The 23,257-nt window shown below is 27.3% G+C and overlaps 6 protein-coding genes across 6 annotated transcripts; 4 read left to right on the top strand and 2 right to left on the bottom strand.

Annotated features, from left to right (window-relative positions):
• Positions 1–4,573: 4,573 nt before the first annotated feature.
• On the top strand, positions 4,574–4,828 carry OCT59_009639 (uncharacterized protein; the record flags this gene model as incomplete). Its single annotated transcript, XM_066133717.1, has 1 exon — positions 4,574–4,828. One exon carries the CDS (start codon positions 4,574–4,576, stop codon positions 4,826–4,828), a length of 255 nt encoding a protein of 84 aa, XP_066000132.1.
• Positions 4,829–4,897: 69 nt separating this feature from the next.
• Positions 4,898–5,636, top strand: OCT59_009638 (uncharacterized protein; the record flags this gene model as incomplete). The annotated part of the gene is made up of 5 exons (XM_066133716.1): positions 4,898–4,911; positions 5,005–5,084; positions 5,223–5,247; positions 5,343–5,398; positions 5,470–5,636. The coding sequence occupies 5 exons, from the start codon at positions 4,898–4,900 to the stop codon at positions 5,634–5,636; spliced, it is 342 nt and encodes a 113-aa protein (XP_066000131.1).
• A 77-nt stretch (positions 5,637–5,713) lies between these two features.
• Positions 5,714–6,162, top strand: OCT59_009637 (uncharacterized protein; the record flags this gene model as incomplete). Its single annotated transcript, XM_066133715.1, has 2 exons — positions 5,714–5,783; positions 5,858–6,162. The coding sequence occupies 2 exons, from the start codon at positions 5,714–5,716 to the stop codon at positions 6,160–6,162; spliced, it is 375 nt and encodes a 124-aa protein (XP_066000130.1).
• A 1,118-nt stretch (positions 6,163–7,280) lies between these two features.
• On the bottom strand, positions 7,281–7,929 carry OCT59_009636 (uncharacterized protein; the record flags this gene model as incomplete). Its single annotated transcript, XM_025308910.2, has 3 exons — positions 7,281–7,321; positions 7,395–7,803; positions 7,870–7,929. The coding sequence occupies 3 exons, from the start codon at positions 7,927–7,929 to the stop codon at positions 7,281–7,283; spliced, it is 510 nt and encodes a 169-aa protein (XP_025182787.2).
• An 8,251-nt stretch (positions 7,930–16,180) lies between these two features.
• On the top strand, positions 16,181–16,664 carry OCT59_009635 (uncharacterized protein; the record flags this gene model as incomplete). The annotated part of the gene is made up of 2 exons (XM_066133714.1): positions 16,181–16,571; positions 16,645–16,664. 2 exons carry the CDS (start codon positions 16,181–16,183, stop codon positions 16,662–16,664), a joined length of 411 nt encoding a protein of 136 aa, XP_066000129.1.
• A 2,808-nt stretch (positions 16,665–19,472) lies between these two features.
• OCT59_009634 (uncharacterized protein) lies at positions 19,473–20,282 on the bottom strand (the record flags this gene model as incomplete). Its single annotated transcript, XM_025308890.2, has 2 exons — positions 19,473–20,063; positions 20,136–20,282. The coding sequence occupies 2 exons, from the start codon at positions 20,280–20,282 to the stop codon at positions 19,473–19,475; spliced, it is 738 nt and encodes a 245-aa protein (XP_025182789.2).
• Between the last annotated feature and the right edge of the window lie 2,975 nt (positions 20,283–23,257).

The following is a 23,257-nucleotide window of genomic DNA, read 5'->3' as shown; positions in this document are numbered from 1 at the left end:
TTATTATTATTATTATTAATTTAATTGTATTTATTTTTACCCACCTTAGGAACCGAACCATATATTATATCGCATCTCACGAACTAACCATTATACTATTTGATTTTTTTTAATAATTACTAGGATTATATTTTATATTTATTATTGAACCGCGTAAAAAAATTTATAATATAAAAAAAAAGATAAAAATATTCGTTCTATATTTTCTATATTAATTTTATTAATATATCTTTAACTAGCACTATTATACTGTGCTATTAATAATTTCTTGAATTTCACAGTAATTTCTGCGAATGAATTCCACGTACTTCGCTGAAGAATTCTACGGATTTCCAATTAAATTTTACAATACACGGAAATCTTGGAAATCCACATAATTCTTTTATGAAACACGTGGTTTTGTGTGGAAACCTATCCACGAAAATCGATGTGTAGAATTCCACGTGTTTTCAAACTAACCTACGTGGTTTTACGTGGACCGATCTACCTAAAAATTTCCTGATGTACATCTTTTCACTGGATTTAAGTGGTGCCTATCAGATAATGAATTTCTCAGTTGTAGCACTAGTTTAGATAAGAGTATTCTATCTGGATTAATAGGGATTGTATTGGGAAAGACGACAATCATGGTTTCACTAGATTAATTGAACTTAACAGGCCATTTAATGTTAGTCTTCAACAAGTTATTTTAGTGGAATGCATGATGAAGAATTTAGTAAAGCTCTTGAATTATCACTAATAAAACATACAAGAACAATACAAAGTTTCAATTTAACTAAACCACCTAATACTACCAATTTCCTATCACACACTATTAATTTAACAAATTTTGAAATTAAATGGCGAATTTTGTGGTAAAGAATAACACCATTTTTACAAACTCTGGAAGTTAAAGAGGATTATTCGAGCAATTTATAGGAAATGTCCAAATCTAAAGCATCTTAAGTTTGAAATTAAAAATAATAACATTTCAGAACTAGAAAATTATTAAGAAGTTTCTGGTTATATGATAAATCATAGGAAATCTTTTCACACTAAGGTAATAATCAAACCTATTAGACACGGATTTTTCTATTAAGAACCCAGATTAAAAATTAAAATAAGATTACTATATCTACTGGATCCTGCAAATACCTAAATGAATTGCATATTCTTAAAAAAAATTGTTTTGATTGGAATAATTGTCTTGAAATATTATCAAAATCACCACCAGCAAATTTATTAAATTTAAATTTGATTGCAATGATATAGATGAGTTTCAACTAGAATCTTTAGAATTATTTTTGATAGTTGGAAAGTTAGACAACCTATGTGATTACAATTTAATTCCTATTGTAGTTTATCTAATGTATTAGATATAGAATATAATGATTTAATAGATTTAATAAATAAATATAACTAAGAGCAAAATAAACATTAAAATTTTTTTGTCTAATAATTTTAGTCAAACCTATTCTTAAATCAGGCTAAATTTGCTTATGTCTTTTAACAGATTATGATTACAGTAGTAATATTATTGCTTTGCGTCCTTTAACAATATTAAACCAACAATTTGAATGCTTCCCATCACTATTCAGTTATCTTTTGTAATTTTATGGCTTTCCGGATAGTTTCTGTCCAGAATTTCAAAGGTAAGCTTCAAAATTAATTTTTTTTTTTATACATTTTTTAACTAAACTTAGCTAATGTCTTCGTTTATTTCCTTTTGATGTTTGTTTATTCCTTTAAGGTTCTGAGATTTCAAAGTACTACCCCTATGCCATAAAAAAGTATGTCTGGAAGTTATCATTGAAAATGTCCGAAAAATAAAATGCCTGGAAAATTGCAATATTTTGGACATTTAGGACACTCATTCCTGGTCATTTTCAACACTTTCGGAAAAACAGTAAAACTTCCACGCTTATTGAAAAGTGAAGAAATAGATATGAAATATAAAGAAAAGAAATAATTACCTTAGTTACTGGCTGCGACAGGCACAGAAAAATAACAAAAGGCGGCGCAGATCGGAACGTAAAAACGAGACAAAAAAAGATCGTCAAAAGGATGAGATAATAAATGATACATGAAACACGGGACACGATATATCGAAGAACTTTCTACTAATAAGAATAAAGAAACTATTACAATAAGAGCCGAAATGAAACCAGATACATAATTCAAAGGTTTTTTCTGCTGTATAGTAATATTGAATAGATGCATTTCCACAAAGATGATGATGAGATCAATGGCAATTAATAAAAGAAATTAAGAAGATAACATCAAAATACGAGGAACGCTATTTAAGAGTTGATTTGATGGTAAATTCTTCAAGATCAACAAACAAATGGCGATCACTTCAAGGAAAAAATCAATTTAAGAAGAAAGTTGGATGATATTTTGAAAGTGATAAAAATATATCATTTTTGGATTTCCGTCAAAGGACATAAACAAGTTATCAATCACAAACATCGAAGTCATATCGTTTTGGTAAATAGAAGGGATATATTATTATGTACGATCTATGTAATTCTTTGCTGCTGTATTACTTAGTTTAAGTATTTGCAAAGGTGAACGTGACTAGTGGAGTATCCGTTCATATTGTAATAAATCACGTTAAAGTTGTGGCATTTAATCAATGCCCATTCCATCATTTTATTATAGAGGGTAAACGACTTAAAAAACTTGGATGTAATAATCAACCAGTGTATTATTATTATTATTTGTAAATATGAATAATTTGAACAGTCCACATTAATAGATTGAAAGTAAATTAAATCCCTAAGTTATCTTGTAAACGGCAAAAAAAATTCTTTAATAATTAATAGTCTCCGGTTGTGAGATCTTTTTTTTTTAAAAAAAAAAGCTGGGTGCGGATTTTTCATCTCTTTATATTTCTGAATAATTTTAATAAACTTGTTTGCGATGATTGAATGATTGATGAACAAATCTAATTCCATTTCACTAGTACCACATATGTTACTAAATTTCTGCGTTAGATAGTGTGTAAAAAAAGCAAAATTGCAATAACTACATTGGCACTACTTCTAGGTGATGCTCACGTTTTAAAACCACTAACGGGTTGGGAGGCCCAGTAAAAAGTCATTGTATAAAAATCGTGCAGTTTTTGTTTTATTTTTGTAATAATTATCTAGTTTTTGTTTAGTATTTGTATAATTGAATAAAATCGCATTTTTTCATAAAATTTAATCATATGATTATTGTAGGCTTTCGTAACATTATTAATATTCTGACATTTAATATTAAATTAAATTTTATTTCGTAAACTTAAATGTGTGATTATTGTAGATTTTTTATAAAGTTATTAAATTCTAAATAGAAATTGTACAATTATTTTAATATGGATTTTTGAAATTTGTTTGAAATTTGTACTATTTATTTAATTCGTGCAATTACTAATTACTTTCACCATTTGAAATTTTGAATCTATATCACTCTCACATCAATAAATTGCTCAACTAGCGTATTTTTGCAATATCTTTGTTATATGGTGAAAATTAATTAATGGAATATCATATTCTATATGTAAAAAATACACAAATTTAAAAATTAGAAAAATATGCTAAAATATTATATCAATATATATATATATAGTTTAAGAATCATAAACTTCGTAGCCACGCTCAATTAAGGCAATGTATTACTAGACCTACACTAAAGATGACTTTAGCAAGGCTTTCTTTGAGAATTAAAGAAATTTCATACAATTTGCCAGCTGGTGGGATAGCTTATGACCTCTAACCTCAAGTCTGTTTATACAAATAAACCAGAATATTTGCATACTAATAAAAAGTATAGTTAAGGTACTTCAAAGAATGCCTAAAAAGAAAAAAACAAATAAATGAACATTAGAAAACATTCATCAAAATTAAAAAAAAAGATAAATAAATACAGATGATCCCAGAAAAATTACAGCCGAATATAAGGGATATGATCAATATACTAACCAAATTTTACGTGTCATCTAGATCCATCTAAAGGAAACCTTTGGCATTTTAGGCAATTACAAGAGACTTTTAATCCTTTGTTACTTCTATTTTTTCTTTTTCTTTGACAATTTTTTGTAATCATTTTTTTTTAGTTTGTTATTTTGATAATTAAAATTTTGATAATATTTTTAATGATTATAAATGATATGATTTAGTTTAAATAATAAAAATTCTAAGCACTGTATAGAAATAATAATGTCACCATAAATAGTCTAATAATGAAAGAAGTAAGGCAAATGATGCCCGATGGGATAAGATTTAAACTTTCATTAATAATTTGCTGTATAGAGATAGCAATATTAGCTAGGAAATTATGTAATGTTTCAAAACAATCAACGTTTGTTAAAATTTCCAGCTGTGCCACATTCCTTAATGATAAGAAAATCAACAATGGGCTATATATTAATAATAGGATAGGCGTAAATACTGCGCCACCAAAATTGATATATAGTTTAAGCATAATTTCGTGATTATAATGATTACAACTTTTATCTTTTCTTCCAAAGCAAGAAAAAAAAATAAAATAATTTCATATAAGTTTATATTATCAAGTTATTTAATATTCACTATTTACTATATTATCTAAAATGGAATATAATGATAGTGAAACAACTGAAACATCCAACTCTGAGAGTAGCTCTTTTAACAGTGAATATGAAGAAAATGAAACGTCCAAAAAAATTGCTGAACTTAAACAAGAAATTGCAAAACTAGAAAATACTAACAAAATAAAACAGAAAAAAACAAAAAAATTATTAACATTAAATCAACCAAAAATATCAGAAGCCAAATCATCTGATAGTAAATTAGCAATGAAAATAAAAAAAGGATCGTTAAATTGAAAAAATAATACAACAAAAATGAAAAAAAGATTATAAATCAAAAAAGTGATACTGCTGAATTCTCTAGCAATGAGCCTGAACAGGTAAAATTAACTAAAACATTACATATTTACATACATATTTTTTGGGTTTATTACTGATTATTACTGTATTTATTTTTATTGCACGTCATATAGCCAATTTCAAAAGGAAAATATAAACACCAAAACATTTCTTCTTATCTTCATATACCAAAAGAATTTGGCATGGTTATATGGTATTGTAATGTTTATAATTGTATTTTTTTTTTAAAAAAAATTGTTCTCTAAAAATTGCAGGAGTTTATGAGACTTTTAGTAGCTGAAAAGCTCTATCCTTTATGCCCTACTACTGAATATCATGATATGCCTCTTAGTGAAATTAATAAATGTATTGATAGGGTAAATAATTGGCATGAATTTATTAGTTTGATTTTTTTTTAACTTAATGTTTATTTTTTATTTGTTTAATTTCGAAAAAAATCCATCTTTTCCAGAACTGTAAGTGATTGGGAAGAACGTGAGATGATCCGTCGGCATATTAATTATAAGCGTAAGTCATATGTTTAATTTTTAAATCGATCAGCAGAATTGTTTAACAATACTCTTTTTTTAAACATATAGGATCAACTCTTAGTGATAAAACTCAAAAGACACTTAAATCTCGTAAACCAAATGGAAATAGCAAAAGATTTAAGAGAAAAGTGGTTGAATCTAACGATGAAATCAATGAAGAAGAACAACAAACAAGCGGATCAACTTTATCAACAAAAAATTGTGGTAATTTTTAAATATTATATGAATTTTTTTTTGTAAATTAATCAATGAATTATATAATATTTCGAAATTATAGTATTATTACTGTAGAATGCCATTATTGGAATTTAACAGCTCAAATATAAAAAGTTTGGAAGAACTTAATAATGAACCTTCACAAAGTAAGTATAAATTATAATGCATTTTATAGATTCTTAACAAATAATTAACTAATAATTATATTATATATTGAAAGCAGTTGATAGAGTAATACAACAAAAAAGTGATGTAGAACAAGAAACTGATCAAGAAGTTTCACAAGTTAAAGATCATGGTAACAAGCATAAAGCAACACATAATAATGAAAAACAAAAAGAAACTTCTCAAGTAATACGTTCTAGTTGCAAGTGTAACGTAATACAACAAAAAGGTGATGAAGAACGAGAAACTGATGAACATGAAGATGATCAAGAGGCTCCTCAAGTAAAACATTGTGGTCGCAAGCGTAAAACAACACAAAAATTACATAATATAAAAAGCAAGAAGAAATCCTTCAAGTAAGACGTTCTAATCGTAAATGTAATATAACACAACAAAAAAATGATGATAATAAACAAGAATATAATAAGAAGCAACGTAAAAAATAGTTTTATTAATTATTTTTAGTATAGTACTATATTATCAATATTTTATAGCAAAATTAATACATATTTAATATATTATTCTTACAAAAATCTAATAAATAATATACGAATTTATTTCAAATGCTAAATAAAAATTCTACATATTTATCACAAATTTCGTATAAATGGATGCTCATAATTGTATTAAATTCATTATACTAACATATTTTACATTTTTTATACAAAAACTTGATAGAAACTTTTTACTGGGAGGTGAAAGAGTGATTTTTCATTCTCAAAAGAAAATAAGAATATATTACTCTGAATATATTTATTTTATATTTGTGAGTTAGAGGTGGAGCTTTGGGTGAAGCCAAAAATATAAAATGAAACTTTTGTTAAGATAAAATGATAATTTAATTCATTTATTAATTCATCAAACCTTATTGAATTGTTTTATTTACTTTAAATCCGTTTTATCGTTGTTCTGACAATATAATTTATTCCATCAGATTATTTTATTTACTTTGTTATGACAAACAATTGAATATTCCATATTTCTGTTTCGCTTACAGACAGCCTAACGCTGGTCACTTGATCACGTGCTCGTGCATAGCTCTATATAACTCTGGCCAAACCTGTCGGGCAAATGTCTTGTCGGGAAATCATCCGTCAGGAAATCGTGCCGTAACCTTCTGTTTCATTGGAGCTACTGTAAATATTATCCTAATTTATGAAATTACTATCGTACAAAGCGTACCTAAAATATCTAAAAATTTACAATTTTCCGAGGCGTATTAAGAAAATAAAAAAATTTTATTGTATAAATGAGTTTATAATCCGACCTAGCCTTTACATTATTATCAATATAAATAAATACAACAGTTAAATTAAAATTCAAAATTCCTAATAACAAAAAAATTTCAAATAGAATGACAACCATAATAAACAAGTATATTTAATACGTACTAAATCTATACTACTTATTTTAAAAATTTCTTGGTTTAACTTTAACGAGTAATTCTTTACAAACTGAAAGTAAAGTAGAACTATAATTTAGTGGTGCATTTGGATCTGCCAATTCAATATCATATTTTCTATAAATTAAGGTTAATAAACATTTTAATTCTATCATCGTTAAATTTCTTCCAGGGCAGGCTCTAATTCCACCTCCAAACATTGCAAAAGCATTTTTAACGTGTTGTTTTTCAAGTAAATATTTATCATCATCATCAATTTTATAAAACCTATCAGGATCAAATTTTTCAGGATCAGTCCAATAATCCTTTCGTTTCATTATTGCACAGTAAAGTATTGAAAATGAAGTTTTTTCTGGCCAAATATATCCTCCAACCGTATCTTTTTCAATATTTACACGACCAAGTGAGTAATTTACAGGAAAATGACGATGTACTTCCTTAATAACTGCATCGCAATATTGTAGTTTATCGATATCATTTTGCGTTATGGGTTTTGTAACGTCCTTTCCAAGTACTTCATCAAATTCTTGTCGTAATCGTTGTACCACTTCGGGATGATGTACAAGATGATATATGATAAAGCAAAATAAATTCGAAACCTAAAGATTTTAAATGAATAAATGCGTATATTTTTAACAAAAAAAAAAAAAAAAAATTTCACTCACAGTATCAGTTCCTCCGCCTATTGCATTGAGTATATTACCCAAAATTTCTTTGTCAGTCATTGGTCTTAACAAATCAGCATCAATGCTATGTTTCACAATGTTAATATCACGTGGTGTATTTGCAATTACATTTAATGTCAACATATCATGACGGAGAGGTTGATCTAATGGTGTATTCTCAATTTCAATTCTTCTTTCTTTAATAATTTTATATACTTTTCCGTCTAGAAAATCTCTATTTTTTAATAGACTAATTACTTTTCCACGAATAAAAGGAACATAATGACGCATAAATCTATTAAAATAAAAAAAGTAAAAGGCTCCTCTCATAAATGTTTCGATTGATTGAATAAAATTTTCAGATTCTTTAATTTTTTCTTTTTCTTTTTCATCTAAATCATTACTTTCAAGTACGAAGGTATGATAATAATAAGAAGCCATACAATTATTTTTTACTCCCGTTGAGATTTTAAAAATCATTTCATTTGAAAATCTTTGCATCCATTTTATAAGATCTAATTCATGATTTTCTCCAAGTTCATTCCAATAAGATTCCATTTCAGTCCATAATTCATTCGCCCATTCAACAGCTTGATTATTAAAACTTGGGGCCATCATAGCTTGTGTAAAAAATCGACGATTATATTTCCAAGATTTTGGATCAATATTGTTAATTATTCCTGTAGTACCTATACGGTATTCTCTAAGTCCTTCAGTAACAAGAGATCTAAAAGGATATTTAGTTTTTTTTGAAGATACATTCATATTTTCAATTAAATCTGTATTACATAATATTATCATACGTTGTCCCACTAAGCTTATTTCAAACATATCTCCAAATTTTTTATGCAATAACATTAACCAATCATTAAATTCATAACCAAATCTTTGATGAAGATTACCAACTATTGGAAGTGGGAATGGACCAGGTAAAGGATTTATACGAGTGAAATAATGATAATAATATCGAGATACATAGAGAATTATGAAAATTATGAAAAGATAAAAAATATCGGAAATTCCAAATGAACTAAATGAAGAGGTAATCATTGATATCATTGTTGAAATATTTCTTATTTTTTTTTAAAAAAAATTATTAAATTTTGGAAGCGCGTTTCTTGCGTATTTATATATGTATATTATAGATAATAACTGTTCGATATGTTCGATAGAAAGATTGTTTCTCGTATAAATCAAAATTAAAAATTGTTTAAATCGGTCAATGTTTTGATGATTTATGGTAATTTTATGTTTACAAATTGAGTATCCAAAATTTTTTGTAAAAAAAAAAATATTTTCCATAAATAATTAAAGCATTTGACCGGTTTAAAGTTTCATTCTTAAAATCAATTATATGAAAAATATTGAATCATTTTAAAAAAAAAACTCATGTAACATAACTGCTAGTGGATGAACTATTTATCCGTTCATGTTAAATTCTATCCCCACGTGACCGGTGACATTTACTGTGAAAAAACACGGTGGGGTATGTGATGATTATTTTTAGGTCACGTGGGTAGAAAAATTGTTGTGAAATCACGTGATACTGCAGAGTATCAAGGGCGGCTTGATTAAAATAGTGTATATATAAACTCCTGGAAAACCTACTAAATATTCAAAAATCACGTAGCCATTTTAGTGAGTGTTTGTCGGTACAAAAAAAAACAAAATATCGATATAAAGAAAAATTCCTACGAATCCGACGATTATTTTAAGCCTGGAAACAACCCTGTAAAAAAAGTCATTCTAAAAGGCTCATTCCCGGAATCAATATCCTTATATCACGTAATTTATCAAATTTATTTATATTTTCCGTAAATGGATCCGTGAAAGGCTCATTTTTACAGAAATAACGGATAAAATTTTTTATAGGCAATAATGATAATTATTTAAAGACTTATCACGTACTAATTAATTAATTTTTATTATGACAGATTATTGTTTTCGTAACCATCACCACCATAATGATGTATTTTATTTCCATTTTATTTTGTTGTGATCAACTCTAAGTTATTCGTGAAGATACGACTGACACTGACGAATGACGATATTTCTCTAATCATTCACCAGCCTAAACTGTATGCAGTATGGTTGATTTGAAACAATGAAAGCGCATTGTACTTTTAGTGAATAAACTTAATTCTGTTCCATTTGCAATGAGAGCAAATGGGATAATACAGTACTTCGTTAGGCCTTTTTAGCGAGAAATTGCCACAATCGAGAAAACCTGTCAGCCTGAATGATCTTATCAATTGTTCAAATTGAATTTGTTTATAGACTTGTATAATAAAGAATCAAAATTACCGTAACAGAAATAACATTTAAGAATACCCTATAAAAAAAGTTGTCCAAACACTGTTCGGTTTTTTGTTCGGAAAATTGACCCGTTCCGAACATTTACTTGACATTTATTGGACAATTATCATGATATTGTACGTTTTTTATGTGGTCGAAAATTCTCAATCTCTGCATCTTGTATTAAATTGTAACAAATATTGTATAATATCGTGCGAGTGTTCGGAAAATCGACCCCATTCCGAATATTTATCAGACAAATATTTTTTATAGGACATTTTTCCGAATAAAAACCTTTCAGGCGTTATAAACACAGATGTTTGACATATGATCATGTTTATTTCTTAAGAAAAATATAATTGAAATTTTATATCAGTTCTGAATGGAGTACTCTATGAATATAGGGCGTCCTTAACGTACAGTAGGGTGTACAATATTAACGTACAAACTGGCCCGAGTTTAGGAGTTATGCACTTGCACGTGATAGCGTTAACGTTAACTCCGGCCAGTTCGTACATTAATATCGTACACCCCCATTGTACATTAAGGAATCCCCATGAATATAATACTGTATAATTTAAAGCTAGCCATAGTGCAGGCCAAATTTGTTTGTAATTTTGATCAACTCCGCACATCGATTTTTTTTTATAATCAGCTTAACGTACGGTGGGTGTACATACATCCTACCAGAGTTTAGGAGTTATGCACTTGAACTCTGGCGTTAATATCGTACACCCCACTGTACGTTAAGGAATCCGTTATAAAGTTAATTGTTCAATGGATTTCTCGTAAAATACAGATTTTTTTATATAAAAAAAAAAACTTTTATTTAAAAGTTAGCGACTTCGTCTTTAAATAATATAAAATTAATAACCTAATAAATAATAAAAACTTTTTCTCGCAATATCGATATTACATATATTCTTGTTGTTAAAATTCTATTCTCACTTCAATTTTTTATTGTGAGCATAAGAAAAGCAGATAGATCTCATCATAATCTATCATAAAATTGTTTATACAATAAATAATTACACATAAAACATTGCCAAAATCGTTGAACACAACTTTTTTATTTTAATTGTAATTAATGAATAACATTTAGTTCTATATCTGATTTAAAATGAATTACACAAAACTCGACTGACATGTCAAGCGGATGAACCATTGATTCATTCAATTCGGGTTATATAATGAAAATACACGTGACAATACAAATTATGTTTATACTTTAACTGCGTATGTATACTGTATTACAGGGAGAAGCCGATTTTATTACTTTTTGTGTGTATAACTCTATATTGAGCTTCCATTAGTTATAAAAATTATTTAGGTTTCGTGAGTTGATCGAGTCATAAATGTTTTTTTTCTAAAAAAAAAAAAAATTATTCAAATAATTATATTCATTTCTAGTGAATTCTGAACCTGCGCATCTTAATTCTGACGTTACTAAATCTAACAAGAACGATTCATCTTTCAGCAAATGAGATCAAATAAACTTATTATACTGACCGTATTACTCAATGTTATTAATTTTTATGAACATAAATATTTATGCTGAAATGATGTATCAGCTTCCTTTTGTTTTTATTGAGCATTCGGAAAAATTAAAAATCATATAACAATGTTAAGTATAAAAGCGTATTATAGTTTTGGTAATGATCCTATAAAATCAATAATTATTTAAAATTTCCTGTCTTGGAAATAGTAACAAAATAAATTCAACCTTGATAATTAGCCATAAATATAGCATCTCTGCATTAGCTGTGTCAAACATTCTAGCCAGAGTAAGTGGATTTTTCTTTCGATTAAATTAAGGTTTCAAAGGTTTAATACACATTAGTAATCTCTTTTATCAAATAAACAATTAAAAATTACGATAAATTTTTTAGAAATAAATATAAATAATAAAAAAAATGAGCTTTCGAGCTATTATGAAAAAATATCGGTTACTCAAATTTTTTATAACATTATTCCCATAATTTTCTTGGTTTAATTTTAACGCGCAATTCCATCTTTACAGCCTGTGATGAAACCAGATTCATAATTAATCGGTGCATTTTTATCTACCATTTTAATATCATATTTTCCTATAAAATCGAGGCTAATAAACATTTTAATTCTACCATCGCTAATTTTCTTCCAGGAAAGGCTTCAATTCCACCTCCAAAAATTAAGAAAGCAGTTCTAACGTGTTGTTTTTCAAGTAAATATTTATCATCTTCATCAATTTTATAAATCGATCAGGATCGAATTTCTCAGGATCAGTCTAATAATCCTTTCGTTTCATTATTGCACAGTAAAGTATTTTCTTCTGGCTAAATATATCCTCCGTCTTCTTTTTTTCAGCACTTACACGACCAAGTGAAAAAGTTACGGGAAATGTCGATATACTTTCTTAATAACTGCATCGCAATAACGTAATTCATCAATATGTTTGTATGTTATTGGTTTTGTAGAATCATTTCCGATAACGTCATCCAATTCCTGTCATAATCGTTGCTTAACTTCAGGAAAACGTCCAAGATAATATGCGACGAAGCAAAATAAATTCGCCGTCTATGATTTTAAAAGATTTAAAAGTTAAATAAATAAATAAATATATATATATATATATATGTATATATATATATTTTTAAAAGTTTTTCCTTCTCAATATTAGCATGATGAGACATTGATGAGTGTCACCATGTCTCACAACGTTAATATCACTTGATGTAAAATTTATTTCCATATTTTTTATGCAATGACATTAACCAATCATTAAATTCATATCCAAATTTTTGGTGAAACATTGGAAGTGGAAGTGGGCCAGGTAAAGGATTTATACGAGTGAAATAATTGTAAATAATATCGAGATACATAAAGAATTATGAAAGTAATGGAAAGATAAAAAATATCGGAAATTCCGAATGAACTAAAATGAAGAGGTAATCAATTATATCATTGTTGAAATATTTATTATTTTATTTTTTTTTTAAAAAAAAAAAGAATTATTGAATTTTGGAAAGCGCGTTTCCTGCGCATTTATATATTACATTAATTATATATACAATAGTTTTTTTCATTAGCAATTGTTTAGTTAATATCCATTTATGTAAGATTTTATTTAAATTCCTCGTACCATACATATTTCGGAAGGAAATTTCCCGTATGCCACCAAATTAAAATCCTTTGCAATTATTTTTTTTAAAAAAAAACTCCGATTAACGATATATTTTTAAGGCGACACAAATAATTTTACTTTCTATAAATTTCTTTAAACCCCTTATTGTTACCAAAAAAACGTATCCTATATAAAAAATTCGTGGGACTTTGTTATTATCAAAATAAGGAAACTCCTAACCTGCCAGATGATGATCTCGGAAAACTTACGGAAATAAGTTTTAGCTTATACTGTATTACGATAATTGTTCATCGGACGTTTCATTGAATGACGGCTTTTCAATTTTATGTTCCATAATAGTTGACAGATTATTCAATATATTTCTGATTTTAATTTAAGATTTCAAATTAATATTATTTAATTCCAGTTAAAAAAATTTAATATTTATATTTTAATTTATTATTTTTTCATTTAAATTTGGACCCGGTTTGAAAAAAAAAGCAGGTGCATCGGGTAAATTCGGGTATCTATTTATTATGTTGATCCGGAACTTAACTCCAGCCGAGATTAAATTTGCCAAAATTAGTATATTTTTTAACGCTGACTAATGGCTGATCATGTACCATTTTGCGTGAAAATTTTTTTAAAAAAGTAATTTAGAAGTGCAAAGCGAAAAATAATAGATATAATAAAAGCCATAATTCCTTAATGAGAAAATACATACTTACTGATTCTAAACAATACATTCTAAAAATGTCAAACTCAAGGAGAAGGATAAATTATAAAACTACTGTACATAGTTACGTTATTTTAACCTTAACGATTAAGTCTTTACAGATGTAAGTAAACCCGAATCATAATTAAGTAGTGCATTTTGACCTTCCATTTCTAAATATTGTGAAAGAACTTTAACTTGTCTTTCAATCACTTTCTTCAGTCTTTGTAAACTTTATCAGGATTGAATTTTTCAGGATCAGTCCGATAATCTTTAATCTTTACGTCTCGTAAAAAGCAATCTTATGTATGAAAGAGAATCCTTTAAACTATAATTTTATCGGTTTAAATTTCAGTTTAATTAAAATTTTAATGAAATATTGAAATTTAGAAAATCAATGAATTATTTAAATTTAGAAATATTCTATATTTATTCAATATATAGATGCGCCCCATCATAGATAAGGAATGATTGTCATCGGAAAAAATTTTTTATCTCCTGTCAGTACAAAATAATAATGTAGATCTTACCTCTTATGGATAATACGGATAATACGGTCAAAATTTTTATTATACTTTTTAGATACTGACTAACATTATCTTAATTCCGGCCCTGAATAAATGTCCACTCCTGGGCCTGATTCTATGTATATATATCGGGTCTTGCAAAGATATATCTCGGGTTTTGCAAAACTATAACTCGGGTCTTGCAAGGATATTATCTCGGGTCTTGCAAGGATTATCTGTTACAAATGTTACAAATCAAGAAATCAAATGGCTAGCATAATATTGTAATAAACCGGGTAATTATAATTCAACATTAATCATTTAAGAAAAAAATAAATAAAAATAATAGGACGTTTAAACGGTGTCACATGACTTCAAATAACCAGTTTTTGTACATCTAATACATTTAAATGTTTCATGAAACTATTGTGTAAAATTATAATCAGATGCCATTATCCACGGATCAATGTAATCCAATATTAGCAAATTTTTAAAGTAGAAACTTAAATTTCGGTATAAATATAAAGACATAAGTTCTTTACTTACATCCTTTTTTTTACATTTTAAAAAAAAAATGATACCCTCAATTATTATCAATGCATTTTCTCTTTTGTTAGTTCATATAATTCTTTATGTAATTAGATATTATTATCATTATTTCACTCGTCAAAATCCTTTACCTGGTCCATTCCCACTTCCAATTCTTGGTAACATTCATCAAAAAAGAGGATTGGAATATAATGATTGGTTGATGTTAATGCATAAGAAATATGGAGATATTTTTGAAATAAATATGGCAGGGAAACGTACAATCGTATTATGTAGCATTGATTTGATCGAAAATATGAATATAACTTCAGAAAAAACTAAATATCCTTTTAGAAATATTCAATTTGAAGGAGCCATTGAATATAAATTACAAGGATTAGCCAGTAATAATAATCAAAAATATTGGAAATACAAACGTCAACTTTATACTCAAGCTTTGATGAGTCCAAGTTTTAATAATCAAGTCTTTGAATGGATTAATGAATTATGGAATGAAATGGAAACTTGTTGGAATAGTCTCGAAGAAGATTGCGAATTGGATCTTATTAAATGGATGAATAGGTTTACAAATGAAATAATTTTTAGAATTTCAACTGGTAAGAAAAATGACGCTGTTATTTTTCATTATAAAAAGATTGCTCTTGAATATAACGCTTTTTATGAAAAAGAAAGAGAAAAAATTGAAGAATCTGAAAATTTTATTCAATCAATTGACACTTTTGTGAAAGGAATTATTTATTTTTACGATTTTAATAAGTTCATGCGTCATTATGTTCCTTTTATTCGTGAAAAAGTGAAAAGCTTATTGAAAAATAGAGATTATTTGTATGATAAAATATATGATATTATTAAAAAAAGGAGGATTGAAATTGAGAATACACCTTTAGATCAACCTCTTCGTCATGATTTGTTAACATCTCACATAACCGCAAATGTGGCACATGATATCAACTCGGTAAAACATGTCGATGCTGATTTATTAAGACCAATGGCGGATACAGAGATTTTCGGAAGTATGATTGATTTTATAACTGCAGGGACCAGTAATGTAAGTAAAAAAGTTCCTTTTTTTTTTTAAAGAATATTAAGAATATTGAATTTTTTTTTAAAAAAAAAATAATAATAATATTTCAGGTAGCAAATATGTTTTGCTTTATCGTGTACTATCTTGGACATTATCCTATGGTGAAACAACGTTTTCGAAAAGAATTAAATACAGTTCTTAAAACAAAATTCATAACATATAATGATCTTGATAAATTGCAATATTGTGATGCAATTATTAACGAAGTATATCGACATTGTCCCGTATTTTCTTCGATTAATCGTGTAAATGTTGAAAAAGATGTCATCAGAGGATTCGATTGGCCAGAAGGAACTTCATTTTCAATATTTTATTATGCAATAATGAGACGTAAAGATTATTGGACTGATCCTGAAAAATTCGATCCTGATAGATTTTACAAAATTGAAGAAAAAGGCAAATATTTACTTGAAAAGCAATATGTTAAAAAATCTTTTACTATGTTTGGAGGTGGAATTAGAACCTGTCCTGCGAGAAAATTAGCAATGATGGAATTAAAATATTTATTAGCATCAATTTATAGAAAATATGATCTTGAATTAGCAGATATGGATTCACTACTTAAATATAATTCTACTTTAATTACAACTTGTAAAGAATTAATTGTTAAAATTACACCAAGAGATGTGAGTTATAAGTATTAAATTAAAATTTACTTTCTTTTTATTTTCATTACAAATAAATATATAACTTTAATTTATAAAATGTGCCAAGATTAAATTAATGATGCAAACAAAATACAAAAGATTGTCAAGCGAAATTAGAATTTTTATTGTTAGACGTAAAAGTAAAATTCAAAACATAGGCAGGTCGTAATCCAATACGGCGAAATTTAATAAAGAAAAATATTTCATAATATAAAATTAATTTCAAAAAAATGCTGGGTAAATTTATATCCAGCCCTGCTTAGATCTCGCTTTATCCCAAAAAAGGATATTTTTTATGCCGATCAGTTAATTCTGGCTAGAATTAAAATATCACGTGATTTAACGGAAAAAAAATTGAAAGAAAAAAAGTTTTGTTAAATAAGTTAAAAACGACATTCAATACCATCTTTGGTGCTTTAAGTAAACTTGCAAAACAGGCAAAATTACACATTTACACATACTGTATGACTTTTAAAAATGTTTTTTATATTAAGAATTTCTTTTTTACAAATTTTTGTTGGATTTAAGCGTCATACGGAGGGCGAGATACACATTTATCTTATGTTGATTTATTTGATTTATACATTTTCATATTCAGTATCATAATTCTTTATTCAAAAAACGCGCCATTAAAAATAGTATGATGATTCCATTGTAAAGATACGAGAGTCATCTGTCATCCGTCATCTCTTTAAAGCTTCAAGGCTTTTCTATTTTTGATAAAAAAACTATAAAATAAAGTAACGAGCTATGTCATGAAATATTCGGTAAAATGAAAAAATAAATTGAAACTTATAAATATAAATATGTATACAAAAAATGGCAGTGTCTATGTTACATTTCAAAAATTTTTCCGAAAATGGTACAATAATAATTATTAGTTTACAACATAAATTCGGGACCCGCAGATCCAGTAATTTGGTAAACTCCAGCCGAGGCTAAATTCGCCAAAGTTAGTATTTTTTATTTTTGGCAATTTTTAATGCTGATCAGATTTTTTTTTTTTTTTTTTTTTGTAAGAAAGTTATCAATTTATTTAATATATTTGTAATAGATGCAGAACTAATACAAAGAAAAAATTTACATAACACATCAGAAATGTGTCTCCTGTTATACCAGTTATTCTTCCTGCTTCGAACAAAGTTAACCGACCCTCTTAGCCAGTCTATTGTTAATACTAACAGTTAACCCTTTATACTGTTATGCCAGTTCTTGAATGCTTATAAAAATAAGCGTATATGTATATGGTAAGCAGAAGGATTAATGAATAAAATAAATGTTAATAATGTTAACAAACGCGTAATGAAATAAATTATATAAAAACACTAATAAGTGTATCACTGTCGATCAATTTACGAAGGTAACACGAACAAATAAATCAAATGCGATTACGGTAATGCATATACAATTATTGATTCACAAATATAACAAAACCTAAGATAAAACAATGATGCTTTATTAAATTCAAGACACATTATCTGTTTTTACATTGACTTGGAACACATATATTTATAACAGTAAAATCTATGCTAATCATGTTTAATATATTGTATAAATGCTACATGTTTAATAAGTGTTATATATTAAATATATTAAATATGTGCTATATGTTCAATATCGAACATTCGTAACATTTTGCAATATTCGTAACATGATCGTCGGTCACGTGATCATTCGATTAACAATACTGTTGAACACAAAAAATAAATTAACTTTCTGTCCAAAAGATAAATAAAAATTTGTAATGGTCATTTTTCTATTTACATTTAATATCGTGATACACCACTCTGAATCGGTATCACGTAATTGTTGATCGTCCATTAAGGTCGCTAATCATCCTCTTTCTCCAAGAGTCCATCTAAAGCCCATTCGTAATAATCTTGAACCTTCTCCGATCCAAATGATAAGTTCTTTCTTGCCGTTCAAAAAGGGTTTCTCCGGTTTGTACGCGAACTCTTCTCCTATACCTTCTTTTTTTCTATCTGATCCTTCACTTCCCTGAAAGTTCGAAAAGACCATTTTGTTGTATTCCTTTTGTTGTTGCCAAAGCCAGTGTCTCTTCCAAATCCTGTTGCGACCTATAATACGTCAAAATTTTCCAATGACGGACTTTTATCACTTCGAAAAGGCAATTAGAATTAAGTGTTTATGAAAATTTAGCGTTAGCTATCGTATAAACTAGGTTAATATCACGTGGTGTATTCGAGGTTAACGTATCATGACAGGTTGATTTAATTCTCAGTTTCAATCCTTCTATACAATTTATTTTATCGTAAAAATAATCTCTACTTTTAATAAGCTATTTGCTTTTCCACGTTTCCCACAAATGAAAGGGACATAATGACGCATAAAGCTATTAAAAAAAAATAAATTCTAAAAATAATATATTTCCATATGTTTTAAGCAATAAAATTAACCAGTCGTAAAATATATAACCAAAATTTTTGGAGTATTACCAAAGACTGGAAATGGCCAGGTAAAGGATTTAGACGAGTGAAGTTATTATAATAATATCGAGATATGTAGAAATAATGTAACATTGCAACGATTATATACATGTACATTACATAAAAATAGAACCACGTAAAAAGTATATTTTTTATTTAACCCTTAAAACAAACTATGAAAGAAATTAATGTTAAGTATTTTGGAACATAATTCATAACGAAGTATATATGCATTTACACACGTATGTTTCGTTATTTTAGAATTTTCTTGGTTTAACCTTAACAATTAAGTCATTACAAACCGTGAGTAAACCTGAAAAATAATTAAGTGGTGCGTTTTGATCTGCCATTTCAATATCATATTTTCTATAAATTGAGGATAATAAAAATTTTAATTCTATCATTGCCAATTTTCTTCCAGGGCAGATTCTAATTCCATCACCAAACAAAGTGTAAGAAGTTTTGATATGTTGTTTTTCAGGTAAATATTTATCGCTTTCTTCAACTTTGTAGAATCTATCGGGATCAAATTTTTCAGGATCAGTCCAATAATCTTTACGTCTCATAATAGCTGAATAAAGTATCTGAAATTGGGTTTCTTCTGGCCAGGTATATCCTCCAACTGTATCCTTTTCAACATTTACACGACCAACCAAAAAAGCTATAGGAGTAAGACGATACACTTCTTTGATAACTGCTTCGCAATATTCTAGTCCATCAAGATCTTTACTTGTTATGGATTTTGTAAAATCACTTCCAAGAATTTCATCAAATTCTTGACGTAATCGTCGTTTCACATCTGGATAATGTCCGAGATAATATGCAGTAAAGCAAAGCAAATTCGCTGTCTGAGATTTTAAAAAATCTTTAAAAATTATTTTAGTTTTAATAAGTGAATGAATGCAAATTTAATTACTTACTGTATCAGTACCTCCGCCCATAGCATCGAGTATATTACCCATAATTTGTTTGTCAGTCATTGGTCTTAACAAATCGGCGTCGGTATCACCATGTCTCACAAAGTTTATATCCCGCGGTGTATTCGCGGTTATATAGGATGTTAACATATCATGACGAAGAGGTTGATCTAATGGTGTATTATCAATTTCAATCCTTCTTTTTTTAATAATATCATATAATTTATCGAAAAAATAATCTCTGTTTTTCAATAAGCTTTTTACTTTTCCACTAATAAAAGGAATATAATGACGCATAAATCTATTAAAAATGAAAAAATACACGATTCCTCTTCAGTTAATAACACTTCAAGTGATTGAATAACATTTTCAGATTCTTTAATTTTTTCTTTTTCTTCCTCATTTAAAGTATTATCTTCAGGCATGAGAGTATGATAATAAGAATAGACGCAATTATTCTTTACACCAGTTGAAATTCTAAAAATCATTTCGTTTGTAAATCTATGCATCCATTGTAAAAGATCCAATTCACGATTTTCTCCAAGATTATTCCAATAAGATTCCATTTCTAACCATAATTCATTCGTCCATTCAACAGCTTGATGATTAAAACTTGGTGTCATCATAGCTTGTGTAAAAAATTGACGATTATATTTCCAATTTTTGGGATCAGTATTATTAACTAAACCTGTACCATCTAATCCATATTCTTTAAATCCTTCTGGTATAATTAGTCTATAGGGATATTTAGTTTTTGTCGAAGATACATTCATATTTTCAATTAAACCAGTATTACATAATATGATTGTACGCTGCCCAGCAAAGTATACTTCAAAAATATCTCCATACTTTTTATGCAATAACATTAACCAATCAACAAATCCATATCCAAGTGTTTGATAAACATTACCAAATAAAGGAAGAGGGAATGGACCAGGTAAAGGATTTATGCGAGTGAGATAATTGTAATAATATCGAGATACATAGAGAATTATGAAAGTTGTTAAAAGATAGTATATATCAGAAATTTTAAACGAAGAAATAAACGTTGATAACATTGTGAATAAATTAAAATTTTTTTTTTCTTAAAAAAAAAATCTTAAAACATTATTAAGTTTTAATTCTCGTTATTTATATTAAATATTGATAAAATGGTCAAATTGAAAGAGATTAGTGATTCACACAATGAATTCAAAATGATTGTTCAATAATCTCCAAATCTCAAAATAAAATGATTATAATAATGATATCATGTGAACGTTGATCAAATTGCATTTGGCGTATTTCTCAATAGCGTGTAAATGGCAATTTCATATATATATATATAGTTTATAGTTTCCTTTATTTTATTTAACATAATCATAACTCATTAATTTGTTTCACCCTAGATTCAGAAAGTTCTAAAGTTCTTACATATATTAATGTAGATTTGTACGAACTAAAAATGGGTCGACCCGGGTACTTTACTAGATACAAAAATTTTACTCTCAATTAATACCTTCCTTAATTCTGGTAACTTAAGCTTAATTCTGTAAAAATTGTATTGTGCCCCCTCGCCCCAGGTATTATTCAATTTGTGACCCAGGTTTTTTTGTATAAGACTCGGGTACTATATGCAGTGCTAGACGGTAGTAACTTTAGTTTCGGCCAGAGTTAAGATTTTTAACCTTTTGGTCAAATTATTAATAATGTTGGACGGTAGTGTGGTGGATATACAGTAACTATTTATGGTTCGGAATTTTATTAGTACGAAAATTTTTATTTAGAATTATAGAGATCCCTATAAAAAGTCGATCTGATTTTTATATTCCATCTTTTTTCCGTGAAAGGTTGGAATTAATAACCTTATATCACGGAATTTATCGAATTATTTGCATTTTCCGTGAATGGATCCGTGAAAGGCTCATTTTTACGAAGTTTTTACAGAAATAACGGATAAAATTTTTTATGTAGTGAGAGTGTTGTATACTTTCGAATTTACTTCATAACCTCTTTATTTTTTATCGAAATTTTAATTGATATTAACTATACGTATTTTAAATAAAAACCATTTTTTTTTATGCCAACCTAATAACAGACAAATAGATTTTTAGTCTCCGCGGTATAAACCAGTTATTTCCCAGATCAGCAATAATAAATAAACTATATAAATTTATTTATTAGCACAGAAAACAGGGTCTGGTACAAGCTCAGAATCCCGTAGGTATAATATTCAAAATCCCGAAAAATCAAAATACCGGAATGATATAATAAACTCGGAATTCAAAATACCGAAATGAAAAATCTTGAAATTTATTAATAGAAAATTATTATTATAGGGTGTCGGGATTATAAAGGAATAAAGTTTCGAAATATTTTTTTGAAACGTACTTGGAATTTGGTATCCAAGCGAAGCTGAAGATTTAGAATGTCGGGATATTGTACCATCGGGATTCCGAGCTTCGGAACCACTATGTATTTTACCATAAAAGATATAAAGATTAATATGTGATATTTAGTCCAAATGACGTAATTAAAGATATTTATGCAATATATATATACAGTATATTATATAATAATTTATCTAAAAATACGACATGATCCTATTTGGCTGCATAATAACTAATAATGAGACTAATATAAAATGACTTCCCTACAGCTAAAAAAAAATTTTTTAATTTTTTTAATATCAATCGGTTAATAATTATTTGTTTTTATCCGGTTAAAGTTTTTTTTTGTCGGTTCCGACCTCTAAATTGTATGTTTTTTGCATATTTGAATTTTATATGCTAAATATTGTATTGTTAATGATGAAAATTTTTAATTCGTTTCAATAGTTGGTTTCTAATTACTAAATTTTTTAACTTTTATTGATATGAACACCATCATTTTAATAAAAAATCGTCACTCTACGGTACAAAATTAATCTGTAGATCCGGCACAGATTTCATATTATATAAATTACGTTAATTGGCATATTTTGATGTTGATTTTGTTCTACAAGGTCAAGTAATCATTATTTTTGGCAACGCTTAACGCAAAACTAACTTTCTGACTACATCAACCCATTGTCAGCAGGCATCTTAAAAAAATCGGATTTTCAGTTTTTGATGATTAAATTTAAAGAATTTGAGTAGCCTTAAAAA

The sequence above is a fragment of the Rhizophagus irregularis genome, chromosome 17, assembly GCF_026210795.1.
Source record: "Rhizophagus irregularis chromosome 17, complete sequence".
Classification (NCBI taxonomy): domain Eukaryota; kingdom Fungi; phylum Glomeromycota; class Glomeromycetes; order Glomerales; family Glomeraceae; genus Rhizophagus; species Rhizophagus irregularis.
This window is presented reverse-complemented; position numbering and strand designations above follow the sequence as displayed.